We start from the raw sequence: 24,024 nt of genomic DNA on the forward strand, positions 1-24,024 counted from the left end.
AGATTGGAGTTCGGCATGAATTCGAAGGTAGCTGGCCCATGCCGTCGTCCAACTTATTTACGCTGAGATCGTTGATGAAGTGAAGAACTGTTTCTCATCGAGAACGAGGAAAAGGTTTTATTTACAGAAATTAAATCAGTCTAACATGACTGCTTGAGAAAAAGAGTATCAGTCCAACATGACTGCATGAGAGAAGTGACTCAGTCTAACATGACTGCTCAAGAGAAGTGACTCAGTCTAACATGACTGCTCAAGAGAAGTGTCTCAGTCTAACATGACTGCTCAAGAGAAGTGTCCTCAGCATTCGCACAACCACAGTTTTTATACACTCGATCCGCCGGTCATACGACGCGGCGACTGTTCGTTTACTCATCACCAACTCGCCGCTGCTCTGCAGATCAGTTTACAGACACAAAGGCACACACATTCCGAAGCCCAAACGACGGCGTTGGCGGGGTGCCGTTCCGGGAATTATCTGTGCCGATCGAGGGTCGCTCGTTGTTTTGCGCCACGCCGAAGCGTGAGACGCACCAAAATACGTCGTCCCCACGGCAGCTTGTCCATGCGTGTCAAATCAGCTCCGCGTTGGGGAACTCCGGAATCATTGTTCACACACGCCGAACTAGTTCCGTCACAATGTCGATGGGGCGGGTGGAAGGCGGCGGATTCCAGCGCAAAGGCCGCTTCTTCGAACGCCTCCCAGCTGCAGCGACGGAGAGGGGGAGGTGCGCGTCGTGTCGCCCTGTCGTAACTGTGTGGCAATCTTGTTTCGCAGCTCGCCATTCTTAACAACAGACCCAAGGCCTGTGTAATATAAAGGCTGATTTGTAAATTATGCTGCACTTATTAACAGCTCAATTACCTACAGTATGTTAGTATCCTGGTTTCACCTCCAGTGAGAGTGACAAAGTGTTTTTCGATTTCTGTGCCAATTTAAAATTATAACTGCTACCTAAAACATGTACAGCATCATTGTTTCTATGAATATAAATCATGGTCTTCTCCTTTCCACCATTTTATGACACATTCTTTGCACTTGTCGGCCCTTTAAGGAAATTCCTAGAGTGTTTTTATACTGTCGAGCTACCTGATGGTGAAAGCTGATTTTAGACTGAATCTTCCTCTGAAATTGCCTGGCTTTCAGGAACTTGCAAGTGAACAGCAATGCTTTATTACCACCAATTTCTTTGCTTATTGTCGCTTTATAACTGCAACATGAAAGACTGCATCAAAAAGATCCCGAACGTCTGCCATGGCTTTTACATGTCCATTCTGTCACTGAAGGAGTTGCAGTGATTCTTTCAGTTGTATCTGTAAGCTTGCACTGTATTTCCTTATTGAGAGCCTCTGCTGTTGCACAGTTGAGGCTAGTTCACAGTTGCAGTGTTTAAGCCATTTTTGATGCCTGTAGTGAATGTAGCCTTGAGGCACTGTCGACCTGATCACGTCTCCTTTAATTTTAATTGATGTCTCCCATGTTTTTGTGTGTGTTTGTATGGTGGTTGAGAGCCACACCATAGCTTCTTAGATATGTTTGCAAATTTGTTCAGCCTAGTGCTGTCCCCTTGCTTTACAATTTCTCATCCAAGTTTATAATTGCAGAGTCGCAGATAAAGCTGCTAGCTTTCCTGGTGACCTGGGCACTACTATGTTAGCTGGCTAAAATATCACTGCTATGAGCAGTTTCTTCAGTGTCATACTGCGCTTAATGTTCTAAAAATAAAGCATAGTAATTTATTTCTGTATGGTGCTTGCCTGCAAAACAGCAGTATTGTGTTTGCAAGCTAGGCACATAAGTCTACACATGTTTACACGAATGGATTGGTCCGCTTTTTATTATTGCCAAAAATGATGAAAAACATACATGACCGGAATATTTTTCAAAATCTCTGTGGGGAAGTTGGCCTTTAAATATTACAATTTTGTAAAAGGTGGTAGCAGTGCTTATGCCAAAAATATGTTTGATACTCTGTGCTTGTGTATCACAGTGAAAATAAAGCACCTTACTTTGTGTTCCTTTGAATTATTGGACTTTGCAGATTTGCCAAAATGCAGCACATATGAAAAATTTCACTCATGGCAGGAATCAAACTGACAGGAATACGGTGCTCCAAAATTCCATGAGTTTTTATGCGCTGTATCACTCTCTCTACATGCACGCGCACTTGAGCAACATTGTATGTTTCTTGCAGTTCTGCAGGTGAGAAAGGCTGGTTGCCAGTTGAGAATGGTGGCATAATCAGTACGGCACTTTTACCTGCTACACCTGCTAGTATTCCAGGAAAACCCTTATCAGCAAGAATAACATCATGCTGACCAATTATTTCAAGGAATCCTGATTCCAGCACGATTTGTGTGTCTGAGCAACGCCCACCATAGGATTTGGACTTGAATACAATGAGGCCAGAGGGGGCAATCGCAACTAAAAATTTCAATGTAAAGCCACTTTTGTACGTGGAGTAGAGGACATGTTGTTGCCTCACCTCTGATGGTGTTTCTGTGCGCACTTCAGTGCAATCGACAATGAGTGTGCAGTCAGGATAGTTGACCTTAAAACACTCTGGACGTGTATCCCGTGTCACTTGCATATGTGGCTTATATATCCAATTTCTTGTAGCACCCGCAAGCGTGCCCAGAACTGCATGAAACGTTCGTGCTGCTGTTGTTTCATGAATGCCAAAAATTACTGCAATTGCACTAAAAGGCACTCCGTGCTTCATTTTGAATAGAAATATTAAAAGTTTGTTCGGAAGATGATGATGTTTGAGGTTTAATGGCGCAAGGGCCAGGTATGGCCAAAGAGCGCCATGCTAGTGGTAATGAATATGTCGTGGTCCGATGGGCTCTGTGATTTTAATGTGACTTGGCTGTAGAGGGGCCTAAAAGAGTTTGTGTAAATTGCACAAAAATTACTCGTAATAACATTATGGCAATGACTAAAGACATGCACTATGATCACTAAAATACATTAATAAGAATGATGCATTATATAAAATATGCGAGAGACTAAAATTGTCTAAGAGCACTACTGCCTCGCCAGAGCCCTTGAAACGCAAGGGCCTAGAGGCATGTGCTATATGAAACAGATATCACAGCGGACTCCTCTAAACAGAGGAGACGCTACGAGTGTGTGGGGCTAATAACATGTAATACAACATCTTTCAGGAAGCCCAGGACTGCGCTGGAGTCAAACAGCGGTTCTGGGCCTAGTAACATTACTGGATGAAGGGGGATGTGCTGGCGGTATGCTACGGGAAAATGTTTCTTTCGTTCAGATTCGGCTTTCCGACACTCCAGTAGGACGTGGAGGACGGTCAGCCTCTCCCCGCATCTACCACAGGTTGGAGGCTCGTTTCCCGTGAGTAAAACGTTATGTGTGCCGAAAGTGTGTCCTATTCTTAGACGGCAGAATAGGACATCTGTCCGGCGGGATTTTGTTACGGGAGGCCAGAAACCTAATTGTGGCTTGATTACATGCAGTTTATTGTTTGTTTCCATGTCCCACGAGCATTGCCAGTAGTTCCGCAGTTTTCTGCGCAAGTAGGGCGTAGAAAAGTAGGGCGCAAGTAGGGACTGCTGCGGTAGGATTTACAGAATACGATGCGATTGATGTGGCCATCTGGTCCGCCAGAACATTGCCTTCGATGGCCCTATGACCGGGCACCCAGCATATCATGACATGCTGGTTACATATATACGTTTTACATAGGACGGAATAGAGTTCGTTGATGACTGGGTTTTTGTGCTTAGAAAATGACATCAAGGCCTTCACAACACTGAGGGAGTCCGTATATATAACTGATTTCTGGAGTTGTGATTTATTTATATGCTTTACGGCCGACAGCAGTGCGTAGGCTTCAGCCGTAAAGATACTAGTTTCCGGATGCAGTGCGTCGGATTCCGAGAAGGATGGACCGACGGCTGCATAGGACACCCCGTCGTGTGACTTCGATGCGTCTGTGTAGAACTCCGTGCAGGAGTATTTGTGCTGGAGTTCCCGGAAATGCATTAGGATTTCAATCTCTGGAGCGTGTTTTGTAACTTGCATGAAAGATATATCACATTGTATGAGCTGCCACTCCCACGGAGGCAGTAGCTTGACTGGATGCATTAGGGGAAGCTCGAGGAGTGGAACGTGCATTTCTTCACTAAGCTCCCTCACACGCAGCGAGAAAGGCTGTCTTGCGGAAGGACGATTGCGAAAGAGTGTAGCATATGTCATGTCATTAATGGTATTAAAACAGGGATGTTGAGGATTTGAGTGGACTTTCAGAAAATATGTTTGGCTGATGTATGTTCTCTGGAGAGGAAGTGACCACTCATTTGATTCTGCATATAAACTTTGTATGGGACTTGTTCTGAAAGCGCCTGTGGCCAGTCGGATTCCTAGATGGTGGACAGGGTCTAGCATCTTTAGTGCGCTCGGGGCGGCAGAGTGATAAATCACAGCACCATAGTCTAATCGTGATCGAATGAGGCTTTTATAGAGTTTCAATAAACACTTCCTGTCACTACCCCACGTAGTCTGGGATAGAAGTTTCATTATGTTCATTGTTTTGAGACATTTTTCTTTAATATGTTTAATGTGGGGGACGAAAGTGAGTCTGTAGTCAAGTATGACACCTAGAAATTTGTGTTCTTTGTTTACAGGTATCTGTTGTCCACACACTTCTAAGCAGGGATCTGGAACCAGGCCTCTCTTCCTTGTAAACAAAACACAAGAACTCTTGTGAGGATTGATTTTGAATCCATTTTTCTCTGCCCACCCTGACACCTTGTTCAAACCATGCTGTACCTGTCTCTCGCAGACTGCGAGGTTACAGGATTTGAAAGCTATTTGAATGTCATCCACGTAGACAGAGTAAAAGATGGCGGGTGGTAATGAAGCACGAAGCGTGTTCATCTTCACGATAAAGAGCGTGCAGCTGAGAACGCCTCCTTGGGGTACACCCGTTTCTTGCGTAAAAGGCCGTGAGAGTGCATTGCCGACTTTTACCCGGAAGGTACGATTTGACAAAGAGCTTTTTATTATATTAAGCATATTACCGTGGATGCCCATTTCTGACAGGTCTCTTAAGATTCCGTAACGCCACGTCGTGTCATACGCCTTTTCTATATCGAGAAATATCGATAGGAAGAACTGTTTATGTATGAATGCGTCCCGGATATTTCCTTCAACACGTACGAGATGATCGGTTGTGGACCGCCCTTCTCGGAAGCCGCACTGATACGGATCAAGCATTTTGCTCATTTCAAGGAAATGGATGAGTCGCCGATTAATCATTTTTTCAAATACCTTACAAAGGCAACTCGTGAGGGCGATCGGGCGGTAACTTGCCACTAAGGAAGGATCTTTGCCTTGTTTTAAAACAGGAACCACAATGGCTTCTTTCCATGCAGTTGGGAGGTATCCTGCAGCCCAAATGGTGTTGAAAAGTGTGAGTAGTGTAACTTGGGTATCACTGGGTAGGTTTTTGATCATTTCATACATGATTCTGTCTGATCCCGGTGCAGAGCTCTTGCATGAGCTCAAGGCAGCTCTGAACTCGGCAATACTGAAAGGGCAGTTGTACGATTCATTCTGTAGACATTTTCTTTTGAGTGGCTTACATTCTTCTATTTGTTTATACTTTAGGAAGGATTTCGAATAATGTTTTGAACTTGACACACTCTCAAAGTGTTCGCCAAGTGAGTATGCCTGATGTTGCAGCGTATCACCCTATGTGTTTACCAGAGGGAGTGAATATGTTTGTCTGCCTCTAATTCTATTTACGCGGTTCCAGACTTTCGCCTCATCTGTAAACGAGTTGATGTTCGATAAAAACTTTTGCCAACTCTCTCTTCTGGCCTGTCGGCGGGTTCTCCTGCCTTGAGACTTAACTTTCTTGAAGTTAACAAGATTCTCTGCAGTGGGCGAAGCACGTAGCAACCCCCACGCCTTGTTTTGATTCCTACGTGCGACTCTACATTCATCATTCCACCATGGGACATGCCGTTTGCATGCCGAGCCACTTACCTCACGTATGCATTTACATGCGGCATCCATTATGAAGGCTGTGAAGTATTCCACAGCAGCATCGATTTCTAAAGAACACATGTCCTCCCATGGTATACTAGTTAAATTTCGCAATTCCTCCCAGTCTGCTGTGTCAATCTTCCACCTAGGAGCCTGTGGTATATATTCATTTTCTTTAAGTGTTCTTAATAGTATGAGGAAGTGGTCGCTTCCATAGGGATTATTTGTAACTTCCCATTCGAGTTCGGGCAGTATAGACGGGGAAACTATGCTCAGATCAATTGAAGAAAAGGTATTGTTTGCAAGACAGTAATAAGTGGGTTTCTTCTTATTCAGCAAGCACGCACCTGAAGAAAAAAGGAACTGCTCAACAAGACGTCCTCGCGCGTCTATACGAGAGTCGCCCCACAGGGAGCTGTGCGCATTGAAATCGCCAAGAAGAACATAAGGTTCTGGCAATTGATCTATAAAGGATTGGAATTCGTGTTTCGTTAACTTGTAGTGTGGGGGCACGTAAAGAGAGCTAATGGTGATGAGTTTGTTTAGGAAAACAGCTCGAACCGCCACTGCCTCAAGGGGGGTTTGTAGCTGTAAACTCTGACAGGAGATGCTTTTATGAATACAAATGGCAACACCGCCTGATGATACGACAGCATCATCGCGATCTTTGCGGAACTTGACATACTATCGGAGAAAGTTTGTGTGTTGTGGGCTTAAATGTGTTTCCTGTAGACACAGCACTTTTGGATTGTGTTTTTGTATAAGCTCTTGCACGTCATCAAGGTTCCTAAAAAGACCTCTGACGTTCCATTGGATAATTTGTATCGCCATTTTGAAGGTAAATAAGTGCTGTGTGTATGGAAACGGAGGTGATGCCTTAAGTTACAGAGCTCTTTCGAGGCCCTGTAACGGGCGTTCTACTCTTTCTGGAGCGTTCGAGGGAGCCTCGCCGCTCCTTAGGCGCTGGGTGCGCCTTGAGGATAGTTGTAGTGTCCATTGCCTCTTGTGAGGCGCCGGACACGTGCTCTTGCGAGCGAGAATTTACCAGCGAGGGCCCTGCCTTGGAGGGCAAGACCCCTGCACCCACCAGCCCGGAGGTCGATGGGGCTCCGTGGGGGATTTGGCTGCGCTGGCTGTTGCCAGCGCTGGAAGGGGCCGGGGAGGTTGGGGCAGCCTCGGCTGCGCCCACCTTCGGGGTTGATGGTCCCTTCTGCTCGGTTGGCGGAGCAGCGCTAGCTGCAACCACCGTGGGGGCAGATGGCGTAACTGCCGACTCACTGCGTGTGGGTCGGACAGCCGCCGGAGGCCGTTGTGACGCTGCCCCCTGACGCGCCACTTCGGCAAAGCTTTTCTTTGGCAGGTATGCTACCCGCCTGCGTGCCTCTTTGAACGATATATTTTCCTTAACTTTGATTGTAACTATTTCTTTTTCTTTTTTCCATGATGGACAGGACCGCGAGTACGCGGCGTGATCCCCGTCACAGTTTACACAGTGAAAAGAGTTATTACAAGCTTCAGTGGCGTGTTCAAGGGCACTACATTTCGCACATGTTTGGCGGCCCCGGCAGCTCTGCGAACTGTGGCCGAAACGCTGGCATTTGAAACATCTTAGGGGATTCGGCACATATGGTCGGACACGGAGCTTGATGTACCCCGCCTCTACAGACTCGGGCAGAATACTTGAAGCAAATGTGAGTATTAGGTGCTTTGTTTGAATTTCTTTTCCATCTCGTCTCATCTTAATTCTTCTCACGTTGACAACATTCTGATCACTGAAGCCCTCCAGGAGCTCAGCCTCTGTCAGCTGGAGCAAATCGTCATCCGAGACAACGCCGCGGGTGGTGTTGAGAGTGCGGTGTGGAGTCTCTGTTAGTGGAACATCTCCAAATGATACTAGATTGGACAACTTTTCGTACTGTTTCTGATCATGGAGCTCTAACAGGAGATCACCACTTGCCAGCCTTGATACCTTGTAGCCTGGACCAAGGACATCAGTTAAGGACCTAGAAACTAGGAAAGGGGAAATGTTTCGTACTTGTTTATCGGATTTATCGGAGTGGATGACATGATAACGTGGGAAGTTTGGTCTTTGACGTCCAAGGAACTGGAAAACTTCATCGGTGCGCCCTCTTTTGTGAGGGCGATCAGGAAGCGGAGGGAAAGAGGTTGCCATAAAGGGATTGAGTTTTCGGCAATAACGCCAGCCACCCACCGTGGAGTCCTACAAGGGGACGCTACACGGACTGTAAGAACAGGTCCTGCAAACGCCAGCTGTACGTTATCACTATAACCAAATATGAGATAACCTAGGTTGGCTATTCACACAAGGTTAACCCTTGCTGCCTAGAAAATTTGGAAGTAAGCGGAAGGAAGGAGAAGACAGGAAAGATGAAAAGTGAGAGAAAGTCGAACGCTGGAGGAAGAGAGAGACAGGAAAAGGCAACTACCGGTTTCCCCCGGGTGGGTCAGTCCGGGGGTGCCGTCTACGTGAAGCAGAGGCCAAAGAGGTGTGTTGCCTCCGCCGGGGGGCCTTAAAGGTCCGAGCACCCGGCATTGGCTCAACCCCCAGGATCCCCCTTTCCCCGGACACGGCTAAGCCGCGCACGGCTACACGCGGGAGGGTCCAACCCTCGTGTGCTCGGGTCCGTGGTGTCGCAACACACCAAACGCCTGCTGACGCAGACGCCCCTGCGGGGAGTTTGTTCGGAAGGCTGACATCAGTACCCTTATCTCTCGTGTGAGGCAGGAGACTTAACAGGAGCGAGAAAACATTGTCTGAAACGCCACAGAGATCTCTCACTGCACCGGGTGTTAAGGAAACTGTGTCGAATCCCCCAAAAAAGCAAACCCTAGAGTCTGGTCCTGGAGCACGGTGCGATAGGCATGGCAAATTTCCTGCTGGTGTTATGAAGCTAAACATTTCGACAGAATTGCCTGTCTGGTTGGGAAATTGATTAGAACTTGAGACTGACTCCAACCAAATAACTGAATTTTATTAGCCCGACGTTTCGGAGCCCATTCGGCTCCTTCTTCAGGGGGTTGTTCTTCGGGGGGTGGCGGTGTGCCGCTTTTAAAGCGTCTTTTTTGAAGAAAGGAGGGGGGGGGGGGAACACGGGAGGTGGGGAGACACTCCACAGACGGAAAGGTGGGGGGGGAACAAAAGGAAAGGGGGGGTTGTGTTGTTGACCGCTTCCAAGGTGCTGCGATGACCGGTGCTGGGTGGAGTGCTCACGAGGGTGCCCTTGATGGGCCGCGGGGGGGGGGGGGGGAGGGGTTACAGGGTCGCGCCGACGTTCTGTGTTGGTGAAACGAGCGGGAGTCTATCTGGCTGTGCGTCCTTTTCTTCTTTTCGTCATGTCGCCAAGGCCATGGACATAGACCGAGGGTAGGTTGCCCTTCACACGGTTTATGTTATTCTCCGTATTCTGAATGTGCCATGACTCCAGTAGTAGTCTCTTTCGCCAGTTCGTTTCTGTTTGAAGGATTTCAGTTTCCTTGAAAGCAATTTTGTGGTCGGCGACTTCAGAGTGTTCAGCGACGGCGCTGCGAATACGGTTGAATGTCCTGACGTCGTTCTCGTGTTGTCTGATCCTTTCTTTTAGATTTTTGGTTTCCCCGATGTACGACGCCGGACAGTCAGCACAACTGATTTTGTAGACGACGCCTTGAGCTTTTTCTTTTGGTGGACGATCTTTTGGTTTAGGGAGGAGGATATTGAAAGTGTTTATTGGTTTGTGCGCCACTTTGAGGCCTTCTTTTTTTAATATTCGGCTGAGCGCTTCGCTGGTACCTCTGATGTACGGGATGGACACTCGCTTCTGGGGTTGGGGAGAAGTAAACGGCTGAAGGTCCCGCATTTTGCTTCTTCTTTTTTGTTGTCTGGTTGTCTTTCGAATGAAGTCATCTGTGTAGCCATTCCTCTTAAGTTCGTTGAGAACCGTTCTCTTTTCTTTCTTTAGATCCGATTCCGATGAGGAATGAGTTTCGGCTCGTTTGAATAAAGAATTTACAACAGACGCCTTGTGGTTTGCCGGATGGTCGGATTGGAAATGAAGATAGCGGCCTGTGTGGGTTGGTTTTCGGTAGACTGAAAATTTTAGAATGCCGTCTTTTCGTGTAACTTGTACATCTAAGAATGGGAGTGATCCGTTCTGTTCGCGCTCATATGTGAACTGTATATCCGGGTCTATGGAGTTTAAGTGTTTCTGCAAGTTTTCGACTTGGCTCGTCTTCACGATGCAAAAACAATCATCCACGTACCTGAGGAAGACTTTTGGTTTCGGGAAAAAAGTATTGAACGCTCTCTCCTCGATGCTCTCCATAGTCAAGTTAGCCATGGCAACGGAAATTGAGGCCCCCATAGGAGTTCCTTTAACCTGTTTGTAGTAGCTGCCTCGGAAGGTGAAATAGGTATTGGACAGGCACAGTTCGAGAAGGCGGCAGATCTCGTCTACACTCAAAGGGGTTCTCTCACTGAGCGTATCGTCACGTTCCAGTGCATCTCTAGTTGCGGAAACAGCCAACTTAATGGGTACTCTTGTGAACAGAGAGATTACATCAAAAGAGACCAGACATTCATCATCTTCGATACGGATTTTTGATGTCAGTTTGATGAAATTCTCGGAGTCGCGCACGTGCGATGCTGTCCTTCCGGTGAGTGGTGATATGATCTGATGCAAGTAAGTGGATAGTGATCGTAGTGGGGAACACGAAAAGTCTACGATTGGTCGTAAGGGGATTCCGGGTTTATGGAGTTTTGGCAAGCCGTAGAAAGCTGGAGCGGATCCGTTCCTACAGATTAATTTTAGGTAGAGATTTCGAGAATTTGGGTGGCTGCGGAATATTTCAATCAGCGTCTTGTTCAGCAACGACTGAGTTCTCGTAGTGGGGTCCTTCTTTAGTCTCTCGTAATCTTGGCTGTCAAGTAGGGCGGACGCCTTATCCTCGTAGTCCTTTATGTTCAAAACAACGGTTGAGTTCCCCTTGTCCGCCGGTAGGATCACAATGTTGGTATCTTCTTTCAGCGTTCTCACTGCTTTTATTTCGTCGGAAGTTAAGTTGCGTTCTCTTCTGCGGTTGTTATTGGACCTTATTATGCCGATTGCTTTCAGTCTGACCTGTTCCCGCACTTTGGGGTCTAGTTGCTAGATGCCGCTCTCAAGGGCGGCGATCATCTTGGGGAGGGGTGGGTTATCTGTCGTAACATTGAATTTTTGACCTTTTGCCAGGATTGAAGTTTCTTCGCTTGTGAGCTTTCTCGATGATAAATTGGTTACTGTGTGCTTGTTTAACACTCCTGTTTTCTCGTTTTCGTTGATTAGGGAAGAGAATTTCTTCTTCTGCGTTTGACTGTGTTTCATTTCCTCTGAGGACGCTACGGCCTTTGCAAACGATTCAATTGATGAAAAGAGATGGGGTACCTTGTGTTCAAGTTGTCTTCTGGCGAAGAACGCGTCGACTTCTTTCTTCCGGATCAACATGTGGCACTCATGTATCCGTGCTGTCACCAATCTTTGCTGGGCCTTGTCGATGATGTCCCGGCCTTCTGGTGTGTTGATTGGTTGGCGTAGCTGGAGACTTCGTGGCACGACGTTCTTGTCTTTGCATTTCCGGGTGAAGTCTAGGTGTGTCTTGAAGGTGGATATTCCTTTCACTGCTTTTATATAGTTCTTTGCAAGTTGCACTGCCTCTAGCCCGAAGTCTGCACGTAAAGACTTGAAGCTAAACATTTCGACAGAATTGCCTGTCTGGTTGGGAAATTGATTAGAACTTGAGACTGACTCCAACCAAATAACTGAATTTTATTAGCCCGACGTTTCGGAGCCCATTCGGCTCCTTCTTCAGGGGGTTGTTCTTCGGGGGGTGGCGGTGTGCCGCTTTTAAAGCGTCTTTTTTGAAGAAAGGAGGGGGGGGGGAACACGGGAGGTGGGGAGACACTCCACAGACGGAAAGGTGGGGGGGGGGAACAAAAGGAAAGGGGGGGTTGTGTTGTTGACCGCTTCCAAGGTGCTGCGACTGAAAGCAATCGGCATAATAAGGTCCAATAACAACCGCAGAAGAGAACGCAACTTAACTTCCGACGAAATAAAAGCAGTGAGAACGCTGAAAGAAGATACCAACATTGTGATCCTACCGGCGGACAAGGGGAACTCAACCGTTGTTTTGAACATAAAGGACTACGAGGATAAGGCGTCCGCCCTACTTGACAGCCAAGATTACGAGAGACTAAAGAAGGACCCCACTACGAGAACTCAGTCGTTGCTGAACAAGACGCTGATTGAAATATTCCGCAGCCACCCAAATTCTCGAAATCTCTACCTAAAATTAATCTGTAGGAACGGATCCGCTCCAGCTTTCTACGGCTTGCCAAAACTCCATAAACCCGGAATCCCCTTACGACCAATCGTAGACTTTTCGTGTTCCCCACTACGATCACTATCCACTTACTTGCATCAGATCATATCACCACTCACCGGAAGGACAGCATCGCACGTGCGCGACTCCGAGAATTTCATCAAACTGACATCAAAAATCCGTATCGAAGATGATGAATGTCTGGTCTCTTTTGATGTAATCTCTCTGTTCACAAGAGTACCCATTAAGTTGGCTGTTTCCGCAACTAGAGATGCACTGGAACGTGACGATACGCTCAGTGAGAGAACCCCTTTGAGTGTAGACGAGATCTGCCGCCTTCTCGAACTGTGCCTGTCCAATACCTATTTCACCTTCCGAGGCAGCTACTACAAACAGGTTAAAGGAACTCCTATGGGGGCCTCAATTTCCGTTGCCATGGCTAACTTGACTATGGAGAGCATCGAGGAGAGAGCGTTCAATACTTTTTTCCCGAAACCAAAAGTCTTCCTCAGGTACGTGGATGATTGTTTTTGCATCGTGAAGACGAGCCAAGTCGAAAACTTGCAGAAACACTTAAACTCCATAGACCCGGATATACAGTTCACATATGAGCGCGAACAGAACGGATCACTCCCATTCTTAGATGTACAAGTTACACGAAAAGACGGCATTCTAAAATTTTCAGTCTACCGAAAACCAACCCACACAGGCCGCTATCTTCATTTCCAATCCGACCATCCGGCAAACCACAAGGCGTCTGTTGTAAATTCTTTATTCAAACGAGCCGAAACTCATTCCTCATCGGAATCGGATCTAAAGAAAGAAAAGAGAACGGTTCTCAACGAACTTAAGAGGAATGGCTACACAGATGACTTCATTCGAAAGACAACCAGACAACAAAAAAGAAGAAGCAAAATGCGGGACCTTCAGCCGTTTACTTCTCCCCAACCCCAGAAGCGAGTGTCCATCCCGTACATCAGAGGTACCAGCGAAGCGCCCAGCCGAATATTAAAAAAAGAAGGCCTCAAAGTGGCGCACAAACCAATAAACACTTTCAATATCCTCCTCCCTAAACCAAAAGATCGTCCACCAAAAGAAAAAGCTCAAGGCGTCGTCTACAAAATCAGTTGTGCTGACTGTCCGGCGTCGTACATCGGGGAAACCAAAAATCTAAAAGAAAGGATCAGACAACACGAGAACGACGTCAGGACATTCAACCGTATTCGCAGCCCCGTCGCTGAACACTCTGAAGTCGCCGACCACAAAATTGCTTTCAAGGAAACTGAAATCCTTCAAACAGAAACGAACTGGCGAAAGAGACTACTACTGGAGTCATGGCACATTCAGAATACGGAGAATAACATAAACCGTGTGAAGGGCAACCTACCCTCGGTCTATGTCCATGGCCTTGGCGACATGACGAAAAGAAGAAAAGGACGCACAGCCAGATAGACTCCCGCTCGTTTCACCAACACAGAACGTCGGCGCGACCCTGTAACCCCTCCCCCCCCCCGCGGCCCATCAAGGGCACCCTCGTGAGCACTCCACCCAGCACCGGTCATCGCAGCACCTTGGAAGCGGTCAACAACACAACCCCCCCTTTCCTTTTGTTCCCCCCCCCCACCTTTCCGTCTGTGGAGTGTCTCCCCACCTCCCGTGTTCCCCCCCCCCCCCTCCTTTCTTCAAAAAAGACGCTTTAAAAGCGGCACACCGCCACCCCCCGAAGAACAACCCCCTGAAGAAGGAGCCGAATGGGCTCCGAAACGTCGGGCTAATAAAATTCAGTTATTTGGTTGGAGTCAGTCTCAAGTTCTAATGGTGTTATGAAGCATGGTGTGGCTGATTCTTCTTTCTGGCACACCTTTTGCGCTGTAAGGTCTAATGCCTCAATGTGCTCCTCTTCAAGATTGTATTCAACCTGAAAGTCGCAAATGAGACAGAATATGAATCGAGCTCCAGCAAACGGTGAACGTACCAGCTCCAGGCTACTGTGTCCATTTGGCGGTTCAAGGCATGACTGCTGCTGATACAAGCCTCCAGCCAAACTGTGAATGTCATTGTCCTGTATAAATGGAAAATGTCAATTAACTGCTGCTGATTGGAGCCTCCAACCAAACTGTGAGTGTCCTTGTCCTGTGTAAACGGAAAAAATAAATTTTTCTATGATTTCTGAACCAAAATGCAACATTGTTTTCCACTTGCCCTCCTTTCACTTTGTTGTGATGGCTCCTGGCAATTCGTAGGTGATTTCGCACGTGCTCGAGCTCGCTCTGCCTATCTGGTAAGAAAAAAAACAAAACAGAATCGGTGCACTTGTATGTACGGTTTTTAAAGACATCCCCCACTGCATCAACGCGACATTAATGTGATAGGTTGATGAAGAAGACATTTAAGATTAGTCGAAAGGCGACTCTTGGACTTTGAAAGCTAACTAACAGCTCGTCAGCCGCTACAGTCTTTGTATCGTTGAAACCAATAAACTATAAAATGGAGTTAGGTGTCGCGATAGCCCGGAAACAAAACCGTCGGCTGCGTACAATTAAGCGACTGGGGTATGCGAACGTACCAAGCAGCTGTGGTGTATTGAGATGTCGAAGCGTACATGGAGGCTTTTACTATAAATCAACAGTTTGCATCGTTTCTACTGCAATGCAGAAATAGCCCAAGAAATAATGAAGGCGGCCGCGATCGTTCGTGGCCAGGGCGACGTTCAATCGTCCGCGTTATCAACGGGATCAGCCGGCCTTGAACGATGGATGACGAGTGGCATAAAACGAACAGTTTGGCCTTTATGGTTGTCAAACACCTGCTCACTGGCACAGTAGCCGAACACAGCGCAAATTTCCAACCGCCTGCTTACGCGCGCGTCGTGCAAGTTCCGCTCCTCTCGGCAACAAGTTGACGGTGCGGCTTTCTCGAGGCGCGATCGCTCGATCCCTAATTTAACACAACCCACAACGATGACACGTAGTTTTGCTTTAAAAAAGCTCACCGGTTGTAACGCTCTGTTGGTGCCGAAGGGTCGCATGGAACCGTGCAGCGGTATGCTGAAGGAAAAATTTTTGGCACGTAGGCGGGATGGTGCATGCAATTACTCTTTGCATTGCCGAAGAAGTGCCGGCTGCATATTCTGGTGTTCGCATTCGGCTGCCATGGCTTGCCGTCAGGCCTGTCGAACAAATTAAGCATATAAGTTCAAGCGTAGTCCCACCTGTTTAAGTGTCACGCTTTAAAATTCAACACACTCACCCAGCACGTCGAACAGCTTGTATCCAACGTTGCCGCCGCTCTAACTCGTACGGCTTTGAAGGGAATGTGTAAAAAGACACGCTGCTATCATAGCCTTCTTGGTTGTGGCACTTAAAAACACAGCAATACCGCTGGCCTCGAAGTTTCTTTTTCCGCGTTTCACCTATGGTTTCACTTTCATGCACCGCGGTGTCGTATGGTGTCGTTGACGTTTGCTGCCATTTCTGTTTGTTTGTATTACTGAAAACTTCCGGCCGCGTCCAAGAGGGCGGCGCTGCATGTTCGTCGAAACTCCAACGCTGGTTCCCCATTTCCGGACGTGGAGAGGGGACCCGACGCCGCCCGGAGATTGTCGCAGGGGTACTGTGAGGCAAAACGGAGCGGCCGTAGACCGCATTAAGCCTAAAACGAAAACGCAGCACATATAACCCTCACAAACATGCTATAACCGCTTTCACACCACCAATTCAACGCTCAACACGCAATTCGCGCTGAACATATATATATGCCTGTATATATTATATATGACCGAAAAAAATATCTACTGCCGCGTTCTTTGTTGCGAGAACGGCAATGTTTACGTCGTGTGACAGCGCAGGCACGTGTGCCATGAGTCATTCGAATTCGTCGTTGCATCCGTAAATGTACACAGTTGCGACAAAACGCACACAGGTGCGTGTTCTCAAGTGACTGCTAATTGTGAAAAATGAAAAGTTGCCCGCAAGAAAGCCGAGTGTTGTGCGGACAAAATTTGCAAACAAAGTGTTTCCTTAGGCGTAGCCGGGTGCGAAAAGCATGGTGCAGCTCCGTTGGCTCGCGTCACCGCAGTCGCCGAGGGTTAACGTCACCATCCGCGAAGCATCCCCTCCCTTGAATCCTCTCCCACATACAGCGCCATTCGCAACTCCAGCAATTCATGCGACACCTAGCGGCAGTAGGGAGAAACGAAATACGGAGGTCCAGTCGCCGTGTGTGCCGTAGAGGCTGCTGTCGCGGACGGAAGAATGAAGCTGCTAGCAAAGAAAAAGTGAACGGCCAAGCAGTTCTGTTGTGTTCCTCGGTGCGTGCCAGCGAGATGGAAGGACAGCGATATTTCCGTTCACGCACTTCCCTCCGAGTGGAAAGGCTGAAGCCGCAGAACCAGGTGGATCGCTAACCTCCGCATCGGCAAGGCTGTGACGCTTACAGTGACTGTTTGCTCACGGCATTTTGCACGGGATAATTCTCCCTACCAGGTGAGGCACTATTGTGAACTTGTGAACTCGACCCTAATGCATGACCATTGTGCGTGGCCATTATACATGTCACTGTGTCACCTTATGTAAAGACGTTTCGCATTGCGGGCACTGGCGATTGGGCTATGCATTATTTGCTGCATATGTTAGCCGCAACGCGAAATTCGAGCACAGGTTCGAGACCTGTCACAGTGGTTTCTCCGAGGAACGTCTCTTCTGCACTCGTTAACCACATTGGCTGTAATTAGAGCTCATGTTCGACGCTTCACAGCGGTTTCTGCGAGCAACGTCACCTCTGCGCTCGTTGGCTACACCCGGCTGTAACTCGGGAGGCTTTTGATGCCCAGCACGTCTCGCGCAACTTATACGGGCGTCGGAGATTCAAATGTTTACGAATGATGTACTAGCAAGTTCGGGAAGTGTTGAGTGTAAACGTGCCACGTATGTGGCATGCTAAAGCGGAATAAATATCATGCGTGGTGCGGATGAACTTGCAGCACAGGCGCACTGCACGCGGGCACTTCCCAGCGCGACTGATTACGAATTTGCCACTTGCACTTGAGAATCTCCGACGTGCTCAAGAGTGGCCATATGACACTGGTATTTCGCACCGACGGCGAACCTATCACGTTCATTGCAGAAGTTTGCCACTTACGCGACAGCCACATGTCAATTTTACACGCGTTTGCTAGTTTCGAGGAAAATTTACGGCGTCCGCCGTCTACTGACGTGTCGCATATGTATGTGCAGTATTAGTACCTAAGCTAGCTTTATCTGTGTTATTAAATCATCCCCAAGTCAGTGGCAAAACTACTCCGGTCATGTGGTGGTGTTTGCACCTGTCTACTTTGCGTTATGAGCAGCTTTCAACTACGTTTTGCAGATGCTACATTCGGTGTACAACGTTGCATAGCCTTGCACACTCAAACCGTGCTTCATTTCCTTGCAAATGTTTTTTTATAAATATTGTGGCCTTGTTTCTGAGGTAAAAAGAAAAAAATTCTGGGTGCAGCCCATATTGAGGCACAATAAAGCATAAACAATTCATTTATTTTTTCAGATGTAGCATGTCAAAGACAGCGGCTGAAAAAAAATGCAGTACCAACTGAAAACACGCCAAGGACGTCATGTTATGATGAGAACAAGGATGCTCATATGAAAGAGCTTTCACTGGCAAGACTTCGCCGACGTGTGTATCGGTCAGCCAGAGTAAGTTAATTTGACTACATGGTGCAGCACTTATATGCTTATGGTACATACACCATGTCTACAAGCATGCAATAGATGTCAACACCTTTTAATGCATTACAGAATGAATCAAGCAAAGAAACTGTTGCCTCCCCATTAGAAGCAAAGGTGTTGCCCCACGCACCTGTCAGCACGACCACCATGCTACATTGGCAGCCTGCAACTTGTGCACACATTGCTTCACCACTAATTCCTTGGGATTAAACTCTGACATTGCAGGACGATCTCCCATCCCCTGACCGCAACAGCATGGACCAAATAAGTGACAAAGGAAATATGGTAATTTCTTTTTGAAGTTCAGTGTTTGACAGAAGCCCGTCTGGTCGGGATGAAACATGGTTAAAAGGGTAAACAAAAACCCGGGGCACTTTGCCGACCAAATAAAGATTTAAAAGAAAAGAAGACGTTTGGGCTCCCACGCGGGAGCCTTGTTCACAGGTAAAATAAACAAAGGTGCTCGAGCAGCTCGCTTAAATAGTCTAGAACACGTGACGCAGGCAGCGCGCATACACTGACGGCAGATTCCCATCGCTCCTGTTCAGAGTGTGTGGCGTAGTCTGGATCATGAGGGACTCAAGATAAAGGCGTCGAGATAGCCCTTTTTCCCTGGCAATTTCTTTTTGTATATGTATGTGTTGTGGTAGCTGTCTTTACCTAGACGGTGGCATGCTTTCTGGATTTACATCGTAAAAGCATTGTAGCACGTGGTGTGTGATGGGTGCACATTAATTGCAACTTGTGCACACATTGCTTAACCACTGGTTTCTTGAACTGAACTCTATCTGACATTGCAGGACGATTTCCCATCCCCTAACAGCATGGACCAAAGCCTTGCAAACACCATAAGGGATAAGGACATAGCAAATATGGCAATTTATTTTTTCTATATATTTGTGATGTGGTAGCTGTCTTTACCTAGCCGGCAGCATGTTTTCTGGATTAACTTCGTGAAAGGATTGTGGTGTGTGATGGGTGCAAATTAACTGATGCAAAAAGCCTGGCTTTCCTACTTCCAACATTGAATTTAATACATTGACGTGCATAATTGGAATGACAAAAAGAAGCTGCATTTCGCGTCAGATATGTCAGACATTACAACTCTTGCTTTTGTTTTGTGACAGGAATGTGCTTGCCAACCTGGCCTCCGGACATTAATGGCAGAGTACTCAAGAGAAGAAAAAGACGTGGCAAATTTCCTACTAGAAATGGCTTCACGGACAAGGCTTACAGAAAGCAAGGCTGCCCAAGTGACATCGGGTACTTTTCCACAGAAGTTTGTGAACACGATAAATAGTAGCAACGTAAATACATTCACAGGCCTGCCATCATTCGATGTTCTGAATGCTCGTGTGACGTGCTACACAAAAATTCATCCACTTTCAGGACGGCACCAGTTATGTGTAAAAACAATTGCATTGACATTGGTGAAATTGAAGCATATTTCCACTGCATTCTTGAGTCACCTTTTTAACTGTTCTCTAACTACATGTAGCAACATAATTGCAGAGACTGCTCAGTTGATGTGTGAAATTTTAAAAGTAACTGTGGCTGTGCCACGAAAAGATGAATTCCAGTGGCACGTTTGCATATTCGGCATTAGGTGATTCACCTGAAGTCGTGCCATGGCTGGCGATATTGCAAGTAGCCTGTACTGCATAGAGGCATTTGTGCATGTGACCTTGGCTCCATCAAAGCGTGGCGGCCTTGAGAGTAAGTGAGGTCTTCTGTTTGGAAATCCAGCGTTTTTTATGCCACTCAGCCACTTCATACTTTTCAGACACGGTCGTTGCCATGTGATCTACATGCTGCACTTGTTTGCATTGGCCAAACCTGCAGACTTCAACTTCAACACACTTTTTGTAAATTAGCAATGCACATTCTTTTGCAACTTGTATTCTTCATTGAAGTGCTGATTTACACTACGCATTCTGATGCAAGTTTTCATCTTATGGTATTCCGAGATATTTGCAGAGTTGTGGTTATTCTTCAATGGCTGTTTGTTGTCCCTTTCCTTACTTGTATTTTTTCACAAAATAAACCCCATGCACTCAATATTTTGTTCACTGTACTTGCCTCATACGTTTTACTCAAGCCCATTTTTGTTGCACTTTTTAGCATATGAGGGTGTATCTGGCCAAACAGAACATGAGAAGTAACATGGAACAGTGTCAAACCTGCATACGATGAGTATTTAAAAAGTTTGGCCACCAGAGTTGAGTACTCTGAAAGAATGGTTTGATTCAAATGACCCCAGCTGGTATATGTACCATAATTTATGCTTCTTCCCAGTTTGTTGAATACAGTGCAAATGGCTGTCCTGGGAAGCATAACTAAATCACTGGTAATACAACATGGGGAGACACTTGTGCAGACTTAACATCAGTGAATGATAATTATTGACCTCCAGAGAGCATATAGAGCTGTCCTTACTATCAACATATCAATAAATGGAAAGTAAGTGACATAAAAGTTTAACATGCCCTTAAAGCACTTAACAAACACTTAAAGGGGCAGTGAAACACTTCCAACGGATCATAGTTACCTCACTACACAAGGACACCGCCTGCTGCAAAAATTTTTCGAATCATTGAACTGTAAGCGGAATTAGTAGTTATTGCACTGATGCATTGCTTTCTCCTTTCGCCTCAGCTAGTGTGCTGGAAGCTACACGGTGCATGGCAAGGTAGCAAGGTCCTGGTCAAGTTTTTTTTTACACATTGCTACTTTTGGTTCAGGCATGTGTGGCACTCTCTAAACGCGAGATGGACGCCTGGAGCTACATCACTTACAGAGACCAATAAATACACACGGCTGTCTGATCGTCCTGCGAACAGAGCTTGTGGTGGTCGTGGTATCTATATTATGCGGCATGCCAGTTTCAGGGCCCCTTTAAGAAGGGCACTAACAAAGACAACAAAAGTTGGTTTCATGAGTTCTGCCTGAGTCGCCACTGATATCACGCAGTTGCTCGAGCACAAATTGTGAAACAATAACGTATGAGCCATAGGAAACGAACAGTCATGTCGGCAAAAAAAAGAAAAAACGCAGGATATGTATTGTGATAGGTAACCCCAAGCGCCACAGCACAAGGTGAAGCTAAGTTGCAGTTCGGCACATAATAGGATCTCTTCTGCTTACAACGGTGCATGCACATGAACATTTCACTTTACTACGATCTTTGCAATATGAACAGCATTGAAAAGCAATGTAGAGATGAAACATTAAAGGGACTGACAACTACAACAAATGTTCCAGGATAAGGTGCCAGGAGAAACAGCCGAGATGTGCTTGCACTTTTGCGACAATCCAGCAGTGCACGAACACTTTGCCTCCACGATCGATGGGTCCCGGAATGCGTCGGCGATTCTCACCACAATCTCGTGCGGGTCCGCTGTCACGCCGGAGGTTTGCACACACGCGCGACCACTTCTACTTAATTACTCTTTGTACCACTGGTACCGACTAAGATGAGGTGCTCGGCGTCCACTACCCGTTCTCCCCCCACAAAACAGCGCGAATTAGCATCGCAGTGCAACAAACTTAAAGTTTTCACCAAGGAAAGCGTACGCGGGGACCTCCGTAAAGCCGCCATACTGCACAGTGTAGCCAGACCGGGTCAGGCTTCGCAGCGCCCCCTAATGTTGATTTGAGTTGCCTATACCGTGCGTTGAATGGTCCCTAAATTCTTTAAAAAAATGGGTTTTTCAAACTGCATTGTAACGTTAAGCAATATGACAAAGTATGCATAAAAATTAAACTGATCATTGCATAAATTACAAGCATGTGCCGAAATGATTGTTTTAAATACGACCACAAGTGTCACCAATTTGGAGGACCGTGGCAACCTAGCGGCATCTGTCGCGAGGACTCACAACCACTTTCACATTGCTACTTGGCGGCACTTGGTCGCGCGTCTTGAACACATGCAGAATCGGGAGAAATTTCTTGGCACGTTACTACGCCCTCTTAATTTGTTCCCGCGCTTTCACACTGGGAGCAGGTTCTAACAGAACTCTGCCATCGAGAGCGAGTGGTCAAAATCCCGCGCTTACTTCCAGAGACAGCGCGTACGCCTCTGTCGTTCCCGCGGTGTACAACTCGCATGTTGCCACGTCCCCTCCATGCTACCTCACCTACATTTTTATAGGATGCTGTTCGACGTTATTTCGCCATTTAGGATACACGTACATGATGAATTAGATGCCGCAGAGATGGAAAACAGGAAGGGAGAATGTTGAACACGTACTCAATAACTTCGTAATTGCCCGTCTTATGTATACTCATCACCTTTCACTGAGGCACTGCATGGGTGTGCCACCTTTATACGCGTGTCCGCGCTTCCTTTTGGATTCACCTTCCCGATAGCGGAAAGAGTTGCTGGGTAAAGTGCGCCGTTTTCGCTTTCTGGGTCAATTTGATAGTGATACAATGTTTCGAACTGAAAGCGGGGAGGGGGGCTAACGGAACGTTAGTGTTGGCGATAATTTACGTGCAGCCTTATGCTATGTTCACACTACGGTCGTAACGCGCGTAACAGCTCTTTTGGCGTATCGAACGTAACGGCTGTAAAAAACGTTACGGCAGTTAAGCCGGCACCTTTGTTCACATTTACTGCTGCTTAAATTACGGCTTTTACAACAGGCCAATCAAATTTGGAGCTGCAGAATCGACGTCACTAGCTGTACAATATGGTTCCTGCCAACATGCGACCGCTGGCCGAGATCGAAGAAATTCACGCTCAAAACAAACTCATAGTCATGTATTCAATCGCCCAAAGACGACGAAGGCGACGCAGAAGGGTTTGGGTGCGGCAAGTATTTCTCGACAGGGCCGTGGACGGCGATTTTCACAACCTTTTCGCCAAGCTCCGAGTTGGTGACGCTGCGATGTTTCATAACATCATGCGCATGTCGCCCCAGCAGTTCCGCTTCCTTGAAAACCTAATGAGACCACTCATCGAAGTTCGGAGCACGCATCTGCGGTCATCGATTTCCTCGGCGGATAAACCTGATGAACTGAAAACAGTCCCGCAAGGCGCACTGCAAAAATTTTCACGAACACAGCCAATCGTGCGCACGGAATGGCGGAATGGCACTTCCCGCGCACGGAGCTGTCTGCAGACGGGAGGACGGAAGTGTCGTCACCGGTTGTTGAAAGCTGAAAGCTTATCGGTCATTGGTTGTGTCGCAACGGTCGTAACATAACAGTCGTAAATGTTGCCGACCCTTTAACACTCTCACCCACGATTTTTGCGAGAATTGCGCACGTTGGTACCTTTACGTTCGCAGTCTGAACTAGACGCATACGCTTGTTGCGCTTCCGCTTACGTATGTTACGAAAAATCGGCGCCTTACGAACGTAGTCTGAACTAACCTTTACTATAGCCTAACGTTAATGTGCGAGTGTTCCCATGTGGCATCGTGTGCGCTTTAAAAGAGCGGCGCGAATCGGGCAAGTTGGTTAAAGGGACACTAAAGAAAAAAAAGATTTCTTCTGGATCAGTGAATTGCGTCTCTGCTACACCAAAAACACCACTCTCACAACGATAAGACGTTTGGTAAGCCAGAAAAAGCGCAAGAACGAAATACGGGTGGCGACGCCTACTTAAGTTGCCGCACCTGGGGGCTGTGACGTCTTGGATTTTGATGGTATCTTCTAGGGCCTACTAATTATATAGCGGTACAGATTGACTACATCGTGGTCAAAATGAACCAGATATTAAACATGGCAAGTTTCGGGAACCTTTATTCAGCCAACGCGGCACAAATGCGAAAACATACTTTGGAATCCCTGACGTCACGCTGACGTACCGGCACTGGGGTTTCGGCGCGAAATTCAAATACTGATACTTGGACCTTCATTTTCTCATCTAATGATCAAACTATATTTTTTAAATGACTGCCTTCAGGGTTATCAAGCAAT

The 24,024-nt window shown here is 46.9% G+C and overlaps 1 protein-coding gene across 1 annotated transcript; it reads right to left on the reverse strand.

The window, feature by feature from the left end:
* Positions 1–2,001: 2,001 nt before the first annotated feature.
* LOC139049217 (uncharacterized) lies at positions 2,002–15,930 on the reverse strand. The gene is made up of 6 exons (XM_070524582.1): positions 15,620–15,930; positions 15,363–15,539; positions 14,346–14,415; positions 14,232–14,288; positions 8,733–8,954; positions 2,002–2,714 (listed from the first exon to the last, which is right to left on the reverse strand). Exons 1-6 carry the CDS (start codon positions 15,928–15,930, stop codon positions 2,004–2,006), a joined length of 1,548 nt encoding a protein of 515 aa, XP_070380683.1. The 3' UTR covers positions 2,002–2,003.
* Positions 15,931–24,024: the final 8,094 nt, after the last annotated feature.

Source organism: Dermacentor albipictus, chromosome 8 (assembly GCF_038994185.2).
Source record: "Dermacentor albipictus isolate Rhodes 1998 colony chromosome 8, USDA_Dalb.pri_finalv2, whole genome shotgun sequence".
In the NCBI taxonomy this organism is placed as follows: Eukaryota; Metazoa; Arthropoda; class Arachnida; order Ixodida; family Ixodidae; genus Dermacentor; species Dermacentor albipictus.